Consider the following 21253-nt stretch of genomic DNA (forward strand, 5'->3'; position numbering starts at 1 on the left):
ACTATTTCTCAGTTTTGTATTACAGAATGAAAAAACTTAATTCACTGGCCTCTTTTCTATAGACACGGAGAAGACTCCCCACTCCCAGGATGGAACAGCATTCACGTGCCTCTGTGGCTAGTCATGCAGTAGGATGATGAAGAAAGTGGGCGAGGGGCTCACTGGGGTCAAGGGGAGGTCCGTGTGAAATAAACCACCCAGTGATCCCGAGAGGACCAACAGTAATGCCCAGAACTTTTGCATGAGGCTGGCAGTGCCCACAGGCAGGAAGTGCAGTGAACACTTGGACCTGGGAGTCTCTGCTTCCAGAGACTTCATGTGACCACAGGCCCAGGATAAACCTAGGATGTGCTCCTGCCATATCCTCACTGTTCCTTCAAGGAAGAAGATGAGCTTGGCTGCTACAGCAGTTTAAAACTGGGTACATGACAAGGCTGTGTTATTACTACTTGTGATGCTACCAGGAGCTGAAATAGCAGCCACAGACAAAAAAGGAAAAGACAGAACTTCACCAGTGAAGAAAAATGTTGGTGAAGGAATCGAACACCAAACAAATATGGTGTCGGCAGGAGGCCAGGTGCTGCAGGAGGTTGGGCTAACGCCAGTGAGGTGGCAGCAAATGGGACGGCTTGATAACCAGTTTAGAAAGAAAAACGGACCAGGAGTGAAGCTGCGAGTAACATTGTGAGCCACTTGTGTTCAGGTAGCTGGCAGCCTGTGGATGACCCCTGGATGGTGATTAGGGTCGGATAAGGATGGAGACACAGCAAGTAAACTGTGACAAGGGACGATAGTTCCCTGTACTCTTCTTGCAACTTGTCTGTAAGCCTAAAATTTAATCAAAAAGTTATAAAAATCTTCAGAAATGCTATAATGAGTGACTTCTTGATGGCATTCATTATTGCTGCGTCCTATCATTCTATTCACGAAAAGACTGTGCTGTGCATTGTGCTAAGTCGCTTCAGTCGTGTCTGACCCTTTGCGACCGTATGGACTGTAGCCTGCCAGGCTCCTCTTTCCCTGGGATTCTCCAGGCAAGAATACTGGAGCGGGTTGCCATACCCAGCTGGGAAGAAAGAAACAGCTGTTTTCGGACACTGGGTACTGCAGGCTTGTGGTTTCTGAGAGAAGGGAACTCATTGCCCAGCTCCTGGCCTGCAGGCAGTTCCCGCAGACCTGGCTGTGGTAGGGGAGGGCACGCAGATAGCCTGGCAGTGCGGCAAGCAGAGGGGACAGACAGGAGCAGCATGGGAACTGGGGTGGATGGAATCTGCAGGGCAGAGAGGAGAGGGCTTCCAGGGTCTATAGGGTAGGCTCCTTGAATCTGTGATTACTTTTGCTTGAGGGCGGGGTGAAAATCCATAAGGGTGGGGAAAGAAGCACTGAAAAGTCAAGTAATTCCCAGAGCTCACAAGAAGAACTGGGAGAGTTTACAGTCCCTAAAGAAGAAAGGACTAAAATCAATGACCTAAGCTTCCATTGTGAGAAACTAGAATCAGAAGAGAAAATTGAACAGGGTAAGCAGAAGAAATGAAGCAATAAAGCTAAAAGCTGGTATCAATACAATGGAGAATGAAAAACAACAGAGAAACACAGCTGACCCTCAGACAGCATGGATTTGAACTGCACGGGTCCACTTAAACACATGTTTTCCAATAAACACCCACTGTGGTAGTATACAATCCAGGGATGCAGAGATGTGGATGAGACAGGCTGCAGGGGGTCAGGGCTGGTGCCCCTAACCCCTGTGTTTGTGCAGGAGTCAACTGTACTAATGAAACCAAAAGCTGGTTCTTGGAAGAGTTTCCTTTCGTCAGAACGGTCATGAATAAGGGAAGTCGTACGATATCGGTGCTGGGAATGGAAGAGAGGGCGTTGCTACAGGGCACACACACATCCCCACCTGATGTGGGCAAGCAGAAGCACGGACACATGCCCCAACACATGCTACGTGCGCATGGAGTTCGTGAACCTCTGGATTCAAAACGCTTGTTTGAAGTTCTTAAGCCATGGTGAAGACCTGAACGTGCCTGAAGTTCTCTGCATGAATATTCATAACTGAAAACCAGGGTCTGGAGAGCTTCGTGAAGAGCGTCTTCACACCTACCTTGTAGGCAATGCTGTTGAGCACTTTCATAGCCAAGTCAGAAACATCTGGATAGGGGTCCGCAGCCAGATGCAGCAAGACTCTCCAAATTTGAGTGTAAACACTATTGAATGAAACTCCTGGGAAAGAGAAACAGGAGCTGTTTTAATAACAAGGAGCTGCCACTGTGTGCTTGGGAGGGTGGGCGGAGGCGGGGAGGCGCTTCTGGGATAGCTCCCTCTTCTGATGACCTAAGCATGTGCTGGGGGTGGACACTTAAAAGAGCTGGGAGTATAGCAAGTTCTGATTTTGCTATCTGCTAGGGAGCCTGAGATTCAGAAATTCCAGGTGCTGAGCAGGATTGATCACACAGTTTCACCTCTGGCGGCTAGATCTTTCTGAAAGGAAAAGTTAGAAAGGGGCAGGACTTCCTTGCAGGCCTGGATGAGGAAGACAGCCACATACCACTGCATCCTTTTTACTTGGAGGAAGCTGGACAATTGGTTTGTTGAAAAGAAAGTGCTTGTTCTTTAAAAGAGTAAAAGAGGATTTCAAACAAGCTGTGATCACATGTCATCCGACCGGCCAGCCCCTAGTTAGGAAGTCCCTCTAGTTATGAAGAATTTAAATACAAGAAGGGCCACTGGAGGACAGTGTTTCTTGATGGGCACCATTGTTCAAAGGGAATGAGTTTTATACGACATTCAAATCACAGAAGAGAGACTGGAAACAAAGGTTCAGAGTAAAGGTCAGTTTCTCTGTGTGCCCACGTCCATGCTTATGAACAAGTCCTGGCTTGCTGCGCCCGACACCTCGTTTGTAACGGGAGGCGGCATGGCCCCGGCCGCCTTTCCACAGGGACTGTGGTTCCTGTTTGCAGTGTGATGGAGCTGGAGGAGGCTGACCTCTCACTCGTGTGTGCAAGTGGCTTTGCTCTTCAGGTGACTACTACAGACAAACTACCTTCCAGGGAGCATTTACAAAAACTCTCAACACCTTATCCTTCCACCCTCGTGGGAAAAGGTGCCAACAGCTGCCATGGCCTCTGAATGATTCTGTAGGAGCACAGCTGCCTGCACAGGCTGACCTCTGACAGGCTGGGCTTGGGAGGCCTCTCCCACCACTCTGGCCATAGGACTTCATACTCGCTCTGCGCACGGACCCGATTCACAACGCCAGGGGGAACGAGGTGGAGCTCGTTCATGGACTGGCTCACTCAGTCAGGAGAAGTGGTCCACGGATGGGACGTTCCTACAAAGACCCCTCACGCTCAGCACAGCCACTGGGCAAACCTCTCTCCTGTTGTTTCTGAGCTCAGACTGACCAGGGCAGTAGCTTCCCTGTGTGACAGAGGCTGTGATGGGCACAGTAAATGTCCGCTTGACTACAGATGACAGACATGTGGTAACAGGGAGACCAGGAAAGGAAGGGAACAGTGGGGGCCAAGGGGCCCATGAGAACCTTAATCAAGGGGCCCCTGGCATGAACATGCAGAAGGAGTACAGGGTGGCACTGTGCACTGAGAAGGGGGTACCATTCACTTTATAAAATCTGTTTTTATTACTATCGTTAACTCTCTTGCAGAAGATTTTGACTTTGACAGCTCTCTGTTTTTGATTCAATTTGTTGTTGTTCAGTCGCTAAGTCATGTCTGACTCTTTGCGACCCCATGGACTGCAGCATTCCAGGCTGCCCGTGCTTCACTGTCTCCCAGAGTTTGTTCAGATTCATGTCCAATAGTGAATAACAAAAAATCTAATTTTTGTCACTGTCCTTGACCACAGTAAATAGTATATGATTTACTAGTAAAAACAGAACAGGAGCCTGGAATTGCCACCCCCTCGTCACTGCTCCCCTGGCGCTGACCACCCCATCTCAGCCTGTTTTGTGAACTGTCCTGGTTTTACACCTGCTGTCCCTAATGGGAAAATTCTGAGTTTGTGTGGCACAGAGCTCAGACCCCTCAAGTGCAACCCCTGGGGGGATGGGAGAGTGGGGTGGGTGCTGCTGGGCTGAGTGAGCTCAGACAGGGGGCCGTGTCTGGTGCTCACCAAACTCCCCATGAGTGCTGAGAGCCTATTTTCAAGTCTAGACTAAAAGTAATAAAAGATCATAACTAATGGCTTTAGGATTTATTTTTCAGGGCAATGGCCACAACTTTCTAAATGGAACTGGTGTAGGAAAATGTGCTCACAGCTTTGTGGCCAACTCTGGGTCCCAGAATCCCTGGGGGTGGGCAGGGCAGCTTGGAGAAGGAAGGCGGAGCCTCTTAGAGGCAGGAGCTGTCACTTGTGACCTGTTGCCTGGGTCTTAGGGGTCACTGACCCTGACTTTGTATCGTAGGACTGGGCCGGGTGCCTCCCTGGGAATCAGCCCCCGGATCTGGAGCTTCTGCATTTCCCCTCTTCATAACCCTGACTGAGCCCCTCTGGGAGGATCCTGCCCACTTTGCTTACTTTTGCTTACTGGACGGAGCCCTGGGTAGATTGGGCAATGCATCTATACAACCCTTTCAGAAGGCTTCCCCAACCCCGTCTCAAAGGTGAGACACAAGCATGAGGCCTTCCCTCCCCGACTCTGGACATCAGAATGGGGTGAGGCTCAGAGAGGGAGAGACGGAGGGAGGGAGAGAGGGACAGAAGGGCGACGGGTGGACAGGTGAGGGAGAGCAGGGCAGGTGATGAAGGGAGGAGAGGCTGCCCACCACAAAGGAGAGCAAGAAATAGCAGCTTTACCAAACCTGTTGATTAAGACAGCAATGTCAGGGCCTGATGTGATGCTGCGGGTTAAGTGTGTAACATGAAGGCACTTGTTGGGTCAGGGACCTCCTGAGACGCCACAGAAAGTCAGGGCGGAGAGGAATGGGCGACACTGCTGTATGGAGAGGTGGGTGCGGGAGGGGAGTAAATGCAGAGGTGCCCAGGCCCCACTCAGGGGCCAGCGGCTGGTCTGGGCGGTGCGTGCAGTGGGCGGGGCTATGGTGAAGGCCAGGCAGCTCTCAGTAGGAAGGCCTTGAGTGCTGGCCACAGCTTGGACTTTATAGGAAATGAGTTTCTGTGATGGTGTCAGCTGGATGGTGGTCTATGCAGAGCTGATGTTGGTGAGGGGTGGCCTGCTCTGCAGGGGTGGTGGGGAGCAAAAAGCCAATGCCTCGTCCTGGGGTGGGGGGCCCAGAAATGGAAAGAACTGACTGGGGACACACGTGGAGGTCGGGCTAAATGGCTGAGTGGGTGAGAAACACACAGAGGCAGACATCAAAGAAGATTTCAGAAGGTTGTGACACAGAGCCAGGTCCCAGTGCAGATTCACAGACGTCGGGCAGACATGCTCAGGCGTGTAGAGACAAGTGCGATCAGCCTTTGCTGCAGTGGGGGGACAGCACTTCCCTCGGCAGGTGAGACCTCCAGCGCTCTGGAGACAGTGGGGGGAAGGGGAGCCTGGGAGGGGCTAGTTTTCTGGGGGAAGATGGGAATAAATGGATGTCCTAGGTTGCCATGGTTTTGAAAACCTCTTTTCCAATATTCAGTCAAAGAGGCTAAAGAGATTGCTAAAGAGATTGTTCTTTGGTTGAAATGAAAGAAAAAAATTGGCTTTAAACAGGCGAATGCTACCAGTAATGGGATTCTGTGTAGGTTATGAATTTTAAACACTTATGTAAGCACCGCGTTATCAGGTGGACGCCTGCTCTGGCCCCCCATTACTTCGTCTCCTTAGCACTCCTTCCAGCTCCAGCTCATTGTGAAACTTGCCCACTGAAGTTTTCAAAGATCTGAACCATATACAGATAAAATTCAGTTTTCTCCAGTAAAAAATGTTCAGGAACCAGGTTTTGTATGGAGGAAGGAATCAGTGACAAGGCTCTCAAGTCCCTGGAGGACACGGAATGTGGCTGGGGTGGGAGGGGTGGTCTGTGGCCTCCGACCTCTTGTGGCCTCAAATGAAACACCAACGCTTCACCCCCAAGCTAGCACTAAGGACAAAAGGATCCCCCTTTCCGGGGTGTACTGCAGTGGGCGGGGTGGTGGTAGCAACTAGCTCTGGACCCTACAGTCATCTATACTCTTACGGGCCCCAGAGAGAGGCGTCTTGTGGAATTAGTCCTGAGGGCTTTCTAGGGACAGCAGAGGACTGATCTCCTGGCTTCTGATGGCAAGCACATTTGGACTGCCCTGCCCCTTCACATCACGACACTGGTGAGTCAGAAACATCGAACACTGTCACGTGATGCCAAGAGGCAGAGGGGGTATTGGGGTGTCTGCTGCAGCCCACGCCTGTGCACATTATGGGTACTTACTGTATACCTGGCATGGGATGTGGGGGGTTGGGGCTATGGCAGGTGACAAAGTTCCTTCACTTGTGGCTCTGACATCCCTGGTCAGAGACAGAACCAGGCAGAATAAACGGGAACATACATCATAAGTCTGCTGGGGAAAAGTTCTCAGGAGGAAAGCAGAGAGATGGAGAGAGATGCTGAGCGACAGCAGAAGGCGATTCTGGGTTGGGGTCGGGGGAGCCTGGAAGGCTTCTTTTAAGGTGACACTGGAGCAGGACTGTGACTAGACTGAGGAGCAGCCCGTGGGTAGCAGAGGGAAAGCTCGCCAGCCAAGGGGAGGAGCCCAGGGGCCAAGGAGCTCAGCATTGCTGAGTGCAGCGGGGAGGGCAGGAGGCGGAGCTGGGGCCAAATCCTGAGTCTGCTTTTTAAAAAAGGAGGAAAGAAGGAAAAGTCAGAGCAAGTTCACTGTCCACCAACAGGAGAATGGACAAGCAAATCGCAGCAGATCATAAAAGGGAGCAAACGAGACTTAGGTGAGCAGCATGGACACACAGCCGCCAGCAGAGTAAGGACAGGGGATGTGCAGCGCCAGACACGATGTGTAAACCTGGGAAAGGGCGAGAGTTCGAGGGAACCTTGCACAGGGAATGGGGAGGGGCTCTGGGCTCTTTAACTTCGTCTATAACTCAAGTTGGGAACAAAACACACACGCGGGAGTGTGACACATTGGTCCAAGTCTTTATGGTTGGTTATGCAGTGAGGATACGTGGTAACTTCCCATTGCTCAGTGAGAGTAGCAGCAGAACCAGGGGGTCCCCACTCAAAGCAGAACACAAGACCACTCTGAGCCTTCTCTCAAATGTCAATGTCCAGGCAGTCAAGTAGGAAACTGATGGGCTGACTGAAGGTGAAAGCACAGAGTGGGGTCCTTGGTTAGTGGGGGAGAGGGTCTGGCCAGGGAACTTGAGTAGGGAAGGGCCGTCTGCACCCTTGGAGCAGGGCTCTGACCTTGGACCTCACACATGCCTCCTCTGGGGGGCCCTGGGTGCCATCAGAGGCCACACCACGTATCAGATGCTGGGAGCCTCCCCGCCCTGGCCACGACACCCCAAACGTCTCCTGAGGGCAGAACCATCCTGCTCTGCAGCTCCGGGAATCCTGTGGCCTGCCCAAAGACAAGGCTGGCTCCCCGGACGGCCTGGGTCAGACCAGCGTCCAAGGGTGAGGTTCCTGCTGCCACAGCAAGACGATCCTCACTTCCTCCTCCCACTGAGCGTGTCTCAGCACTGCCCACCCGGGCGGGAACCCGTGGGTGCCCAGGGGACCGGTGGAGAAAGGGAGGCGGGACTCACCGATGAGGGAGTTGAGGGAGGAGTAGGAGCTGACGCGGCGCATCTTGTCAATGGTCTCGAAGGACAGGATGTACTCCTCGTTCTCGGGGCTGCCCAGGGTGCTGCTGGCGCTGCTGCTGGTGCTCAGGTTCCCGGGGGAGAAGGCCACCGAGCCACCGGCTGGCAGGGCACCGCCGTCAGAGGGGGCAGTTAGCACACACCCACCCCCATCTCCTGGCTTGCAAGAAGGGCTGGGCTTCCAGGCACAGGGCTGGGGGAGGGTGCTGGGGGCTTAGGACTGGGCATGCCCAGTGGGGCTGCAGGACAATCAATGGCTACCCCCAGTGCTGAACCAGGACTTCTGCTCACGTCCAGGTAGGCAGGAGGGGGTGGGGGCCCGTCTAACAAAAGGTCCCAGAAGATGACCCATGACCTCCCCACTCGAGCACCCAGCCTCTGGGCTCTTACTTTCTTCCGTCAGGCTCAGGTTTTGCAAAGACTTGTTTAAGTTTCTAGCCGTGGTGACGGCGCGGATATTCCCGTAAGAGCTCACGGAACGCAGTCTGGGGGTGCAGGGGCTGTCCCGCACGGGGGTCAGACTCCCACCCTCTGGGAGGAGAGAAGGAGCGAGAAGAGTGAATGAATGGAGGGCTCAGGCGGGAGGCGGCTAGACAGCAGGTGACAGTGGCTTCTTTCTGGATGATGTGACTCTACAGCAGGGCCCTCAGCTCAACAGGGTCTCTGCCACATGTGTGTTGGGGTCAGCTGGACAAGATCATGACCACAGTGAGGGGAGCAGGAGCAGATGACCCTGAGCCACGCTTGGTATTTTGTAAGAGTTCAACTAGAGAGGCCCACACACAGTGGTCTCCCTCAGACCCCCACCAGGTGCTCTGGGACCTGCCTGTGGCTGCTGCCCCCAAACCAAACAGAGCCAGAGTTGGGGCGGGCTGGGACAGCTGTCTGCTGGCTCGGCCTCCCTGGCACTGCCCCTCACCAGTGCGTGCCAGCCGTTCCCTTCCCTGATGTACTAAACACAGCAATGGTCCCATGGCTGATCACAAGGCCTCTTTTCTGCAGAGATGGCTGTGCTGTGGCTTGTGCTCTGAAGCAGCCCAAGATGAAGAAATATAAATTCAGTAAATGTGAGATGAGGAGCTGCCTAACACAACACTGACGTGAGACCTGTGACGGGAAGAAAGTGCGACCTCCAGTCCCCACGGCAGCACCTCCTGCCCTTCGAGGTTTCTGTGACTTGATTTCCAAAAAGGGTAAAAAGGAAAGAAACCAGGGAGTCAAGGAGGCCCTCTTTCTTGCCCTTTCTAGTCTTCTGAGAAGTTAAGAACTGCAGATATCTGTGTGGCCAGGACTTGACATGTGGGCTCAGGACCCAGCAGAACGAGGGGCCTGCTGACAGTTCAGACTGGGGTCCCTGGGCCAGCGAGTTGCATAGGTTCCACTTTAGCACTGTTGGAGAAGGCAATGGCACCCCACTCCAGTACTCTTGCCTGGAAAACCCCATGGACAGAGGAGCCTGGTAGGCTGCAGTCCATGGGGTCGCTAAGTCAGACATGACTGAGCAACTTGCCTTTCACTTTCATGCATTGGAGAAGGAAATGGCAACCCACTCCAGTGTTCTTGCCTGGAGAATCCCAGGGGCGGGGGAGCCTGGAAGGCTGCAGTCCATGGGGTCGCACAGAGTCGGACACGACTGCAGCGACTCAGCAGCAGCAGCAGCAGCAGGACCGTACCTGTGGTGGTCCTACCTGTGGTGGCTGGAGAGGGCAGTGGGTAGTTCTTCTCCTCTTCCATGAACTGCAGGGCCACAGTGCAGAAGTTACTTTCATACTGAACGACAAGGTGACTCAGAGCCACCACCAGCTCCTGCCGGGAGGAGAAGAGACAGACACTGACTTGGGCCGGGAGAGAACTCAGCAGTGAGTCGTGCGTGCTGGCACTGAGTGCTCGAGCCACCGTGGAGAAAAGGCGAGGGTGGGGTGGGGGATGGACGGCACTCAGTGCTCAGACAGGGGCTGGCCCCTCAACACAGCACCCTCGGGTGTCCGGTGTGGGCGGAAACCTCTGAACAAGCAGTGAGATGAAGATGAGGGCCTCTGAGGGACGCCCCGGACACCTGGAGGAAAGAATGCTGACCGCTGGGTGTGAGCGGCAGGACTGAGGGGCCTGACAGGGATACAGGGGGAGGACACCCCAGAGTGGGACAGGAAAGAGCCCTTAGGGCCTCCTATGGTCAACACCACGGAGAGCTCCGGGCATTAAAGCAGGACGCAGTGGTTTCTAGTCCCCAAAAGGCAACAGGAAAGTTCTACATGACTTTAGGCCCAGATGCCTCAGTCCAAGGGGAAGGACACACCTGATCTCTTTTGGGACCCGGTGACCTGGAGATCCTAAAAATCACGGAAATAAGCCTGGATGCAGGTTTGTACTACTCTTCCTATCGCTATTCAAATGGTTCCCACAACTTTACTTTACTTTTTTAGAAAAATACTTAGCAGAAGGCCAAAGTCTGAGAGTCCCTTATTGTTCTGTGAATCCCTCAGACGCCCAGGGCCAGGAGAGCTGTGCTGAGGTGTCAACAAGCTAGGGCAGAGCTCCCCTTCTCTCCTACCTCACCCTTACATACTCCTTGGCCTCCCTGGCTTGTGTGTGGGTTTTACTCCCAAACCCACCTCTCTGATCCTGTCTCTGAGACTCAGGCTGGTCCTTCCAACTGCTGACCTGCATACCCACCGAGCACTCTAAAAACCCAACTTGACCTGCCCAGGGCTTGCCACCCACTCCTTTCCATTCAGCGCCTGCCAGGGACACTTGGCTTGTGCCCTCTGGTGGCCTCAGTGAGACCCTTGAATCATCCTGATCCAACTCTCTGCCGATCCTGCCACCCAACCAGCCTGTCCCTAACAGTGCTGGGTAACAGGCTGTCGAGGGGTTGCCTGCCGGCCCCTCCCAGTGAAGAAGCGGCCTGCCCGCATGTGTGCTCAGTCGTGTCTGACTCTTTGCGACCCCATAGACTGTAGCCCACCAGGCTCCCTTGTCCATGGAATTTTCCAGGCAAGAATACAGGCCAAGTTGCCATTTTCTACTTCAGGAAGAAGCCTGAACTGTCTTCAAAAGACACAGGTTTTCCCTTCACTCTGAAGTGGTGAAAACATCTCAGCTGGACCTAGGTCTCAGACAGTTTGATCTGGGGAAAGCTGTGAGGGCTGGTCAAACTCCTCCTGCTGGGTGGTGGCTGTGGACTCCGGCCCTCAGAGGTCTTCAGGCACATCTGGCCAGAGCGAGGTTGGGTGGAAGGCTTGAGCTGTTCTCAGGCCTCGGAAGCATACCAGCACGGTGACCCAAGCCCCTCCGGCCAGCAGCCTCACCCCGTTTCCCAGCAGAGCGGTCCTGCCACCTCCCGACTCCAGCTTCCTGCTCACACTGCGAGCAAGCAGGCCTCCTGCTCTGCGCCTTGGCACGCGCTGTCCGCTCAGCCTGGGGAGGCCTCCACCTCCACCAGGGATCCCTGCTCTCTACCTTCACTCCTGTCTCCAAGTTCAAGCTCTGGAGGTTTCCACCCTGCACCATATCCAAGTGCAAGTTCTGGAGGTCTGGTGACCTAGGACCTGGCCCACAGGTGGCGCTTAACAAGTATCTGCTGACGGAGTGAAGCCTCTTCCCTTCAGACACAGCATAATCTTTAACAAACGGTTCGACTGTTTGGGTGACTTGCCATCAGGATTCAGGGATATCACGCCTGGTTACACACACGGCCCGAGGGGAGTTGGCTAATGCTCCTCCTGTGGTGGCCCGGAAGGCTGGACCACACGTCCTCCTGGGTGGTCCCCCAGGGAATCCATGTTTCCAACAATGAATTCCTGGCTGACATTTGTTTTCGGCCCACGGCCACCAAGTATCAAGCTCAGCTCCCTGGAGGCCAGGGCGGCGCTGCGGGAAAGGGAGCCTGTCTGCTCTGTCCTGATGGCCTCTGGGCTCGCCTGTAGGAGAAGGCACTCCAGTCCGGGTGGCTTGGCCGTCCCGTCGCCGCCACCAGAGATGTCTTGAGCATCGATGGGAAACACCCTCTGATGCCATTCATCAGGTTCGGTTGGAGTCAGACGTGTGTGAAGGGAGGTGGACACCAGGAACTGCTCCTCTGTGGGTCTGTGGTTACTAAATAAATGTAAACTAGAGAAAATAGATGCAACGTGTCGTGTCCTGCTTTCTTTGCTAAGGTCCCAGTCAGCTGCAGCAAGGGTCACAGGGCTGGACTGGTCAGCCCTTGAGAAAAGCAGGGTGACAGTGGGTGGTCACAAACCTCCCTCTCCCCCTCCCCCTCCACCCCGGGGCCTGGCCCTTCTTGATAAGGTATGGGTGGCTTGCTGTCTGGGCAATCTGCCATCATGTACTTCCTGCACAAGTTCAAGTTCAAAATAATTTGGGTGAACTTGCTGACTCTTGATTTTATCAAGTAAGCTCATTAAAGAGGTCAACAAGCAAAAATCTTCCCTCTCTGCCATGACTGCCTCCTCCAGAAAAGGATGCTTTCATCGTTCAGGAGTCAACAGGGCAAGTGTTTTATATTGCAGACGTGTGACTTTACAAAGTCCTGCCGTGATATCCTGACACGTCTTGTATTGCCACGAGCTAGAGACATCAGCAGTTGGTTACAGCTGGGACTTCTCACACCTAAGCTCAGGTCAGCTAATGAAGTGCAGTGCTCAAGGCAGAGTCTTGTTCCGACCCTCAGGTGCCCTGGCTCTGGGTCTCCTGGGCCAGCAGGCTGGGCCTGTGTCCCCTCAGAGTACATCGTGCCATGACTGTCACCACATGCTCTGGACAAAGATGGGAAAGGCAAGGTGCCAAAAGCATTAGGGTTACGGCTGTAATGAGAATGAGGGCTCAGCCTCTGAGCCAGTGTCACTCACCCTATTAAAGCCTGGATCCTCTCTCCAACCCACGGGCCCCAGTCTCCCTGAACCTCCGGGTCACCCATGTTTCCACAGCAAATGTAGCCCCCTTATTTAACAGGCTGCACTGCTGTCCATCTCCCAAAGAGAAAAAGCCCTGAAGGCAGTGACGGTCAGGAGTCCCAGCACAGGACCTGGGATGCCGAGGACGCTCTGTGCTCCAGCGCACAGGATGGGCAGCCCTGGACACACTATGGTCTTTCACGTGCCTGGCCCTTCGCACATGCTCCTGCCTCACTCGCTCTCCCTGTCCCTTGTCCCTCACAACCTAGGCACAGACTCCCCTCCTCCCACTATGGGGCCAGCACCCCTGACCTGGGCTGGTCTCTAGGGTGTGGCTCACTTAGGAGGGCTTTAGCACAACTGCTGGTTCTGTGCCTGCCTCTGCACTTATACCCTGTATCTCTTGAAGGTGGGTGACTGCTGCTCCATGCACTGAGTCTGGTGTGCTGAGGCAGCTGCGAACTGAACTCGAGTGCTGGACGGGGCAAAGGCACAGCCCTTCTTAGCACCCATGTCTGCAGGCCCAGGCAAGGCCAACCCCAAGTGCCCACAGCAATGACCTGGCTACACCCGAGCATCCCAGGTCCGGGGAAGGATGGCAAGTAGAGTGAGGCCGGGAAAGGAGCCCGGGGCCACGTCAAGTCACCTGGAACATGCTTGAGTGGTCGGTCCCTGTGTTCCTGATGACCTGGAGAACATCCTCCTGATACTGGAGACTCAGATGGACATTCTTCCTATTTTTATTAACATCCTTTTAAAGTTTTTTGGGGAAAGAACTGAAAAACAGAGTTCCTTTCTTTAAAAGGAATCTTAACAGACAATTAAGGATACTGCTGAACCGCTGCTTTGATCACATACAGGCAATCTGACTTGCGAAAAAGAAGACTCTGACTCAAGGAAGCCAGCTTCAGACAGATGCTAATGATGAGAACCCAAAATAAAAACATGAAAAGGCACCTGGAGGATCATTCCTCATTGTTAACACTTCTCTAGATGACCTGGCCTATTAGTAACTGGGTTCACAGCTCTCTGAGGGAACTCAAGATGGAATAAGTCCTTTCCGGCTGACCTGAACTTGCCCCAACAACGTTCCCGCCACTAAGTCAGTGGAGGTTTGCTCTCCAAACAGACACCCTCCAAACCACCCCTACCTCTGAGAAACCCAACCTCCCTTCCCTGGCACAGGGCTGTTAGACATGCCAAGAAGTAGCCCAGCACCTGTAGGTGATGAGGTAACTCAGGGTCACACACAGGATGGCACTGCCCTCCCAGTCCTAAAGAAGTCTCTGCTCCCAGGGTGGGCCTCCAAGGCCACCCTGAAACGTGGCCAACAGACAGTGGGGTTCCCACCATGGGCCTTTTTGGCTGTGGGAGGGAGAGGGTTGATCTGTTCTGAGCCAACTTTTGACAGGGGGGTGAGGTCTTGGATGGAGATCATGGCCCTTCTACATTGAAACAGAGAAGTCAAAGTTTCAACTGCAAAGAACTGTTCCGTTCAGTCGCTGACAAACATGGGGGCGGGGAGGGGAATACACTACACAAACCTTTCCGTCTGTCTGTGGGTGGCTACTGCTCTTTTGAATCTCCATGATGTGTGTATGTGTTGCTCCCAGGCAGGAAGGAGCCTATTATACAAGCTGCCAGGAGATGCAGCCTGTTAAATGCCTTTAAATGAAGCAAACACACGAGTATCTGGTGAAGAAACGCATTTTGGAGAGAATTAAACAAACATTTAAAGTTGGCTCTTGGCAGGATGTGCGCCGGGGGCGGACTGAGCACTCAAAGCTCTGGTCAGGTCAGGGTCATGGCTCGACCTGGGCGCCAAGGGAGCCCAGCCTGGAGGCACCTAGCACTGCCTGGGGGTGGGGGCCACGCACCTTCCGGACCACAGGGCTGCCGTCATTGATGAGCTGGGCCAGCATCATGGCCACGTTGTGGTCGATGGTGGTGGAGTGGTCTGTCCTCTCTGCAGAGTTACCCACAAACGTGCCGAGGGCAAAGACGGCTGCGCAGCGTACCTGCGGGCGGGACAGTGGGCAGTCACCCTGTGGCCGGCTGTTTGGCTCTGGCTCGGGCCCCTGGAGCCTACTAGATGCAGCTCAGTCCCGTCTATGGTCCTCTCAGCCTAGCTCCACTTGTGCAGACAAGCAGAGCAGGGAAACAAGAGGCTAGTGGCGGCCCCGTCCAAGGGTCAGGTGACAGGCTGTGTGCAGGCATCAGACAAAGCCAGGCAGGCATCAGAGACCAAGCCAGGGGCCAAGGAACCCATGGGGCTGGGGCAGGCACGGCGCTCTGGGGGTGTGGTCCCCAGGTACACCTTGGCCTCACTCAGCCTGCAGTGGTGGGGTTACAGACTCACCTCAGGGATGGGGTCGGAGAGGAGGCTGCAGAGCTTCTCGTGGGCGCTGTCCCGCACCCCGCACCACCGGGCCGAGTCAAAGTTCTGCCAGATGCGGCCCAGGCAGATGGCCACCCACTGGCGCAGCAGGGGGTGGGGGTCGTTGAGCTGCTCCAGGCAGATGGCGATCAGGTTTCCCTGGAGGCAGGCTTCCTGCGAGAAGGCAGGCAACACAGGGCATCACCCGTTGACCATTGAGTGGTGCGGGGTCCTGGGCTGGCCCTGGCCCCCCAGGTTTCTCAGGGAAACCTTGCTTAATCACTTTGCAAGATGTGTTCAATTTTCCTCTTTTTTTTCTGTGCTACGCCATGTGGGATCTTAGTTCCTGGACCAAGGATTGAACCCATGTACCCTGCAGAGGAAGCTCGGATTCTTAACCACTGTACTACTGGGGACATTCCTCAATTTTCCTCATTTTAAATCCTACCAATTTCAATTCACCTGGGGCTAAACAAAGGGTCTGGACCCCCACTCCTCCCATGGAGCCCCCAGGGCTGGTGTGATCCCCAACCTCTCCCTCGCTTCTGAGGTCACTGTTTCATCAGACATACATTCAGGACAGTTCCTCTGGCCTCCAAATCTTAGAGCTTGCAGCTGTGCATCTGCAACCCATAGGCAGGCCCTGCAGGGGTGGGGAAAGGGCGTGACACTCACCTGCCCCGTGTTATAGCTGTTGACGATTACAGCCAGAATGAAGGCCGTCATGGTCCGGTGCTCAGCCTGGAAAACAGAAGTCACCGGCTAGTTCGCACTTTCTTTGTGGCAAAAACTCATCACACTCACGCACTAGAGTTATCCTTTCAGGATCTTTATGACGAGCCTGGTGTGTAGTTAAAGTAACGAGAGCCAGCTTTGTTGTCTTTTGAGTCTCCAAAAAGGAACTGCGCTTTAAAGAGAGTCTCATGGCTCTGGGTTGGCCTCATGGAGGACAGGTGGGTCCCCAACATCTGATGCTGCACAACGGGTGACTCTGCTCCATCAGAGGCCCTGTCCTGCCCACGCCTATGGAAGTAGACCATCGGGGTCAAGCACACTGGTCCTAAAAAGACTGACCACAGTCTCTACTTGACTTCATTTTCCCTTCTTTCTGGTCTTCTAGTGGGCGGATCGATTCTCATTTTCTCCTTTCCTCTGGGCTTCTACTGACTCAGACATCAGTCTATTTTTAACTATTTGTGGTACCTTGTGTTTTTAACCTGGAGCAAAGTCTAAAGTTAGTCATTCTCTGTATCTGCCTTGGATTCCCAGTTTTCCTCCTCTGGTTTCAGTCCCTCCAGCGTGACTGCTCTTACTTACTCTTACAGCCAATGCTGACTTACATACATGGCATGTTTGCCAATGTCTGCTTTCTGATGCTTCTTATTGACTTCTGGGCTCCATCTCCTCCTGAAGTGCGGGCCTCCTGGCTGCCTGAGAAGCCATTGGCCCTTAGATGTGCTGGCTTTGCTCTCTCCCAAACTGACACTCGTGGGAACACAGGGTCCCTGGGCGACAATTTCCCTTGTGTTTTGAGGGCCCCTTAAATGGCAACCCATTCCAGTACTCTTGCCTGGAAAATCCCATGGACGGAGGAGCCTGAAGGGCCACAGTCCACGGGGTCACAGAGTCGGACACGACTGAGTGACTTCACTTTCACTTTCTCTGTCTTCCATCCGTTACTGTAGTGACTGCTGTCCACATCCTTGCAACAATCTTCCTTTATGTCCTGGTTACTTTAGAGATTTTTACTCTTGCCTTTGACATTCTCTACTTTCATTATGATGAGTCTTTGTGTAGATTTGTTTTTACTGAACCCTCTCAAGGCTCACTGTGCTTTATAAACCTGAAAACTCATTTCTTCTTCAAGTCTGGAAAGTTCTCCACTAAACTGTGCGTCCCCTCGTCTCCCTCTGGCCTTTGTCGATGCAGCTCGCCTGCTCAGCCCCTCAGAGCCTCCGTCACATCTCCTCTTTGCTTCCTCCCATATGAATTCTCCACAGACTTCTTTACTGGTTGTGTCAATTTTGCCGTTTAATTCGTCTATGGAAATTCTAATGACTATATTCCATTACAGTTTCTTTTTTCCCCCTCCAAAATCTGCCTATTTATTAAAAGACCCTAGTTGGTCACTTTTTGAGAAGGAGTGAAAAGGACAGAATACCTGTTCTCTTACAACAGGCAAGAAAGTACTTCTGAGGAAAAAAACACCAGGGTTTATTTTTGGACACAATTAAAACAAATTGTTTATTCAGTTATCTTAACATACTTATTTGTAATGCTCGTCACTCTTTTTCCAGAGAACTCTATTAGTTTCAGTTCTCTGGGAGCCAACCTTCCTTTGTGCCAGCTCTGCTTACGTCACTTGAACCTGGGTTAGGAGCAGGGTGGTGCTCCTGGCATGAGTCTTGGCACCCTGGCTGTGAAGGTACACAGAAAGGTGCCCTGCAGAAAAGGTTCGGCCTTCGCCGCTTCCAGGCAGGCCCTGGAGATTTCATGTTCCTCACTTGGCTGTGGCTCCTCCCACATGGGGAATTTCCATTTCTCACAGAGGCTTTTCCTGACTTTCTGCCCAGACGTGGATGGACTGGATTAGCTCTTCTTGACCTCGTCCAGTGAATGGGCAGCTCACCCCACAGGCCTGTGTTTTTTGCTGCAGACTTGGGGCTGCGGACATGTGGAGCTCCAGGGTCACTGTGAGGTTCACCCAGGACCCACTGTACCCCTCCTCTGACTTCAGGTGTTGGCATTTGTAGATTTAATTTCCTTTCTTTCAATCTGGCTAGCTCCTCAAAACTTCAGTGTGTTTGTAGCTGAAGTGGGGCCCACTGGTGCTGACTTTGTCCATCACTCTGCGGCACGTCTATCAGCTCAGATGTCTCTCTCAGTCGTTTGGCCTCTATCTTACTCACGCTGTATTATTTCCAATGCTCACATAAAGTCTAAATGTAACCACCTTCGATGATGTTTAAATACCACACTTCAGTTGGAACATATGAGTTCTGCTTACCTTTTATAACAATCCTGTTTCTAATGTTTCCTGGATTTTAGAAAAAAAAATTTTTTTTTTGAATTGTCATTTAGTTTAGAAAACCAACGAGAGGGTAAAACTACACCCAAAAGTTCCTTTCCACAACCAGAGGCACCGTGTGAACAAGCTGTTAGATTTCATTAACCATTCTGATAAAATTAAGTTATATTGAGTAATTATTGATACTTAAGGTGTTTATCTTATTCTCTTTACTAAGCTAGAAGCTAGAGGGAGAGAATATAAATATTAATTTAAAAACATTTATTGGGAGTTATTTTATATGCTATTTACGGATTACTAATTTTTAAACAACTTAATACAATAAAATATATTTCAAATTTCAATTTTCAATTTTTCCACCACCTCTACCGCCCCAACCCCCTTCCTGATTGATAAAGTGCATTAGCCTCCCCTTCGGTCCAGATCCTGCACTGGCCAAAGGAACTGCCAATACTACGGTGGATGTACAAATACTCATTGATCTAACTTGGTTGACAGGGTACAAGGCACAGTGGATTCTACTTCACTGCAAAGAAGTGCCTGGAAAAAGGAGTCAAGTAAACAAAACCGAACCAGCTTGTGTATCAAGGTTCACTGTGACTTACTTTAAGAAAGCAGCCAGGAAGCAAAGGGTATCGTCCGAGTGAGGCAGAGCTGGGAGTGTTAGTGGGCCCCCACTCCCACCACAGGTCCCTCTGTGTGGAGCAACCTTTCCCAGAGCCCCCAGGAAACATGTCACCAGAGTGTAACATGCTGGTCCTTACTGGCATGTACGGGTCTGCCAAGACCGAGAGGAAGTACTTGTGGCCGTTGTCCTTCACCAGGTCAGCTTGGCATGACTGCGGGGAGAGACGCAGGAGAAACAGTGAGTGCAGTTCCCAGGAAGGGGCTCCTTTTTCTTCTTGGAATGTATCAACAAACGAATGTGCGATGAATAGTTTATGTCTTCATCATTTTCACCTCTCAAGTCCAATTTTCATCTGAAAAAATAGCTGGAATGGATGTGTACAAATGCATTTTCCCTTGGCTGTGGGGAAAGGGCTGGCATCGCACACACTCTCAGAAGCGCAGCTGCTCTGAGGCATTCTCAAAAGCAGCTTCTGGGTACCTGCCGGGTGCGGGTACCCTAGCTGCTGGGCTGGCTCCTTTGGAGGCCGTCTGCGTCCCACAGCTCCCATACCTGTCCTCTCTCCTGAGTCAGCCCAGGGCCCACGCGCCTCTCCTCCCACTTCTGAGCAGGGACGTGCCCAACGCCTGAAACCACTCAGTTTCTGCAGACCCCAGCCCCTGCCAGAGCTTGTCATACACCTTTGCTTAGACTGACAAAATCTATGTAAACACCATAATTATGAATTATGTGCATCCCACGGTTATATTCCAACAGGTGCTTCCTAGAGGCCTGTCTCCAAAGGAGCAGTTCCAAGTGGAAAGGTTGATTTCAGGGCCAAGTGGGTGGCCAGGTATGCAGCTCTCGCCACCTCCTCAGGGTACATGGCACGTGTAGGCATGGTTGTGTCATGTGTTAGCACAGTTTTCAAGCCCCACTAGGTGTCCAGCACTGGCTCAGTCCTGGACACGGACCCCCACACCCTGCTCACAGTCCTGGGGAGACAACTGAGCAACTCTGGCTCACGATGAGACGCTGGCTTGGGAGGCTCTGGGAGGGGTGGAGAGCTGGGGTCATCCATGAAGGAAGGGCAGATGTGAGTGGGGGTGGAGGGTGGGAAAACAGATGGGAATCCTGCTGGGATATGGAGCCAGGGAGAAGGTGGCCAGGGAAGGCAGGAGGCAGGGAGCTTTGACTGCTTCATGGATGCGGTCTTGAAGACACCAGAGGGCACTGGGAATGCGAGGGGGAAGACTGTTGAACTGCAGGTTGAAGAATCACTGGCAGCTGCAGTGGAGGGTGAGCTGGAAAGCCGGACTGGAGGTGGTGACCATGTGCAGCAGGGTCAGAGATGGTGGGGAGGACCCTGAAGACTTGAGATCGTTCTAGAGGGATCTGGGTGGGAGGAGCCAGGCAATCTGACTGCTTGGTGAGACCACTAAAGAGGCGGGAGAGGTGGGAGCCGTGTCATCAGAGACTGAGAGGGCAAGGAGTTGGATTTGGGGTACACTGTATCAATGCACCTCAGAGACACACAGTGGAGCTACCAGGAGGAGGCGAGCCAGGATGAACTCCTAGATCAAAAGTCATGCACGTACTGGGTGGGAGCCCATGGCCACAGGGTGGAGGGGGAGGTGATCTGGAGCATGAAGGATGAGCTGGGAGACAGGGAAACAAGCGTGTGAGCAGAAGGGGCTCCAGGTGGTACCAAGAAGCAAGGAATCTAAATCTTAGGGAAAGGAACCGGCCCTGAGGCAGTGGGGTCATCAGAAACTCTGCTTCTATACCAGGCTGGCTGACTTGGGGGGCATTTCTGCAGGTGCTGGCTCTTCAAGGGACTTAAAACAACTATGCCTCAGACATTCAGGAATTGACATCCAGGGAGGTGGCCAGTAAGAGAAAGAGAGGCAAAGAAACAGGCTTCAAGCCCAGGTTCTCCCTCTTGCAGCTGGGGGACCCCAGTGACATTTGAGAAATCTTTGCTCAACTGGTGGAATCAGATGAAACATCTGAAACATGGAAGTGCAATCTGAACATGGGAGTTTGACTCATAAATCACGGATGCTCTCGTTCTTGGAAAGCAACCCACAGAATGTGGTCATACTGCTCACTGAGCTTCCTGATCAATACCCAGAAAAACCACTTGGTGATTTAGGGTAACGTGTTCACAGGGAGATGCTGAATTCCATCAGCTCCCAGCACGCTCCACTCTAGGGGATAAAGGCCATTCAAGAAGTAGAGAGGGCTGAAATTTTAAGATCTGAGTTTCTGAGAATAAAAGGAGAAAAGTTACACACTGCAAAACCTCACTGGCTCTGCAGGGCACTGCTGGCTTGAGGGCACGCCCAGTGTGAAACTCTCTCAGGGGCAGGGTGATTTTGCAGATAGAATCTGCTTTTTACTGCAGCCTGGAGCCCTGACCTCCTCTCTCCCACGCTGGCCTACTTCTCAGGGTGCTCTGATAATGAGGTGTTTTTCCTCACATCAATAAACTAATAACGTGGTGACTGGACTCAGCTGTTTAAGTTCAGACTGAGTGAGATGGAGGAGGTGGTCAGGGAGCAGGGGCGCTAGGAGC

General features: G+C 52.8%; 1 protein-coding gene across 1 annotated transcript in view; it reads right to left on the reverse strand.

The window, feature by feature from the left end:
• The window catches only part of RPTOR (regulatory associated protein of MTOR complex 1), a 324636-nt gene that overhangs the window by 37437 nt on the left and 265946 nt on the right, over nt 1-21253 (reverse strand). Inside the window, 8 exon segments of the mRNA NM_001192130.4 lie at nt 2108-2226; nt 7712-7870; nt 8159-8299; nt 9457-9574; nt 14541-14681; nt 15023-15214; nt 15716-15781; nt 18833-18907. Of these exon segments, the coding sequence (NP_001179059.3) occupies nt 2108-2226; nt 7712-7870; nt 8159-8299; nt 9457-9574; nt 14541-14681; nt 15023-15214; nt 15716-15781; nt 18833-18907 (1011 nt within the window).

The sequence above is a fragment of the Bos taurus genome, chromosome 19 (assembly GCF_002263795.3).
Source record: "Bos taurus isolate L1 Dominette 01449 registration number 42190680 breed Hereford chromosome 19, ARS-UCD2.0, whole genome shotgun sequence".
Lineage (NCBI taxonomy): Eukaryota > Metazoa > Chordata > Mammalia > Artiodactyla > Bovidae > Bos > Bos taurus.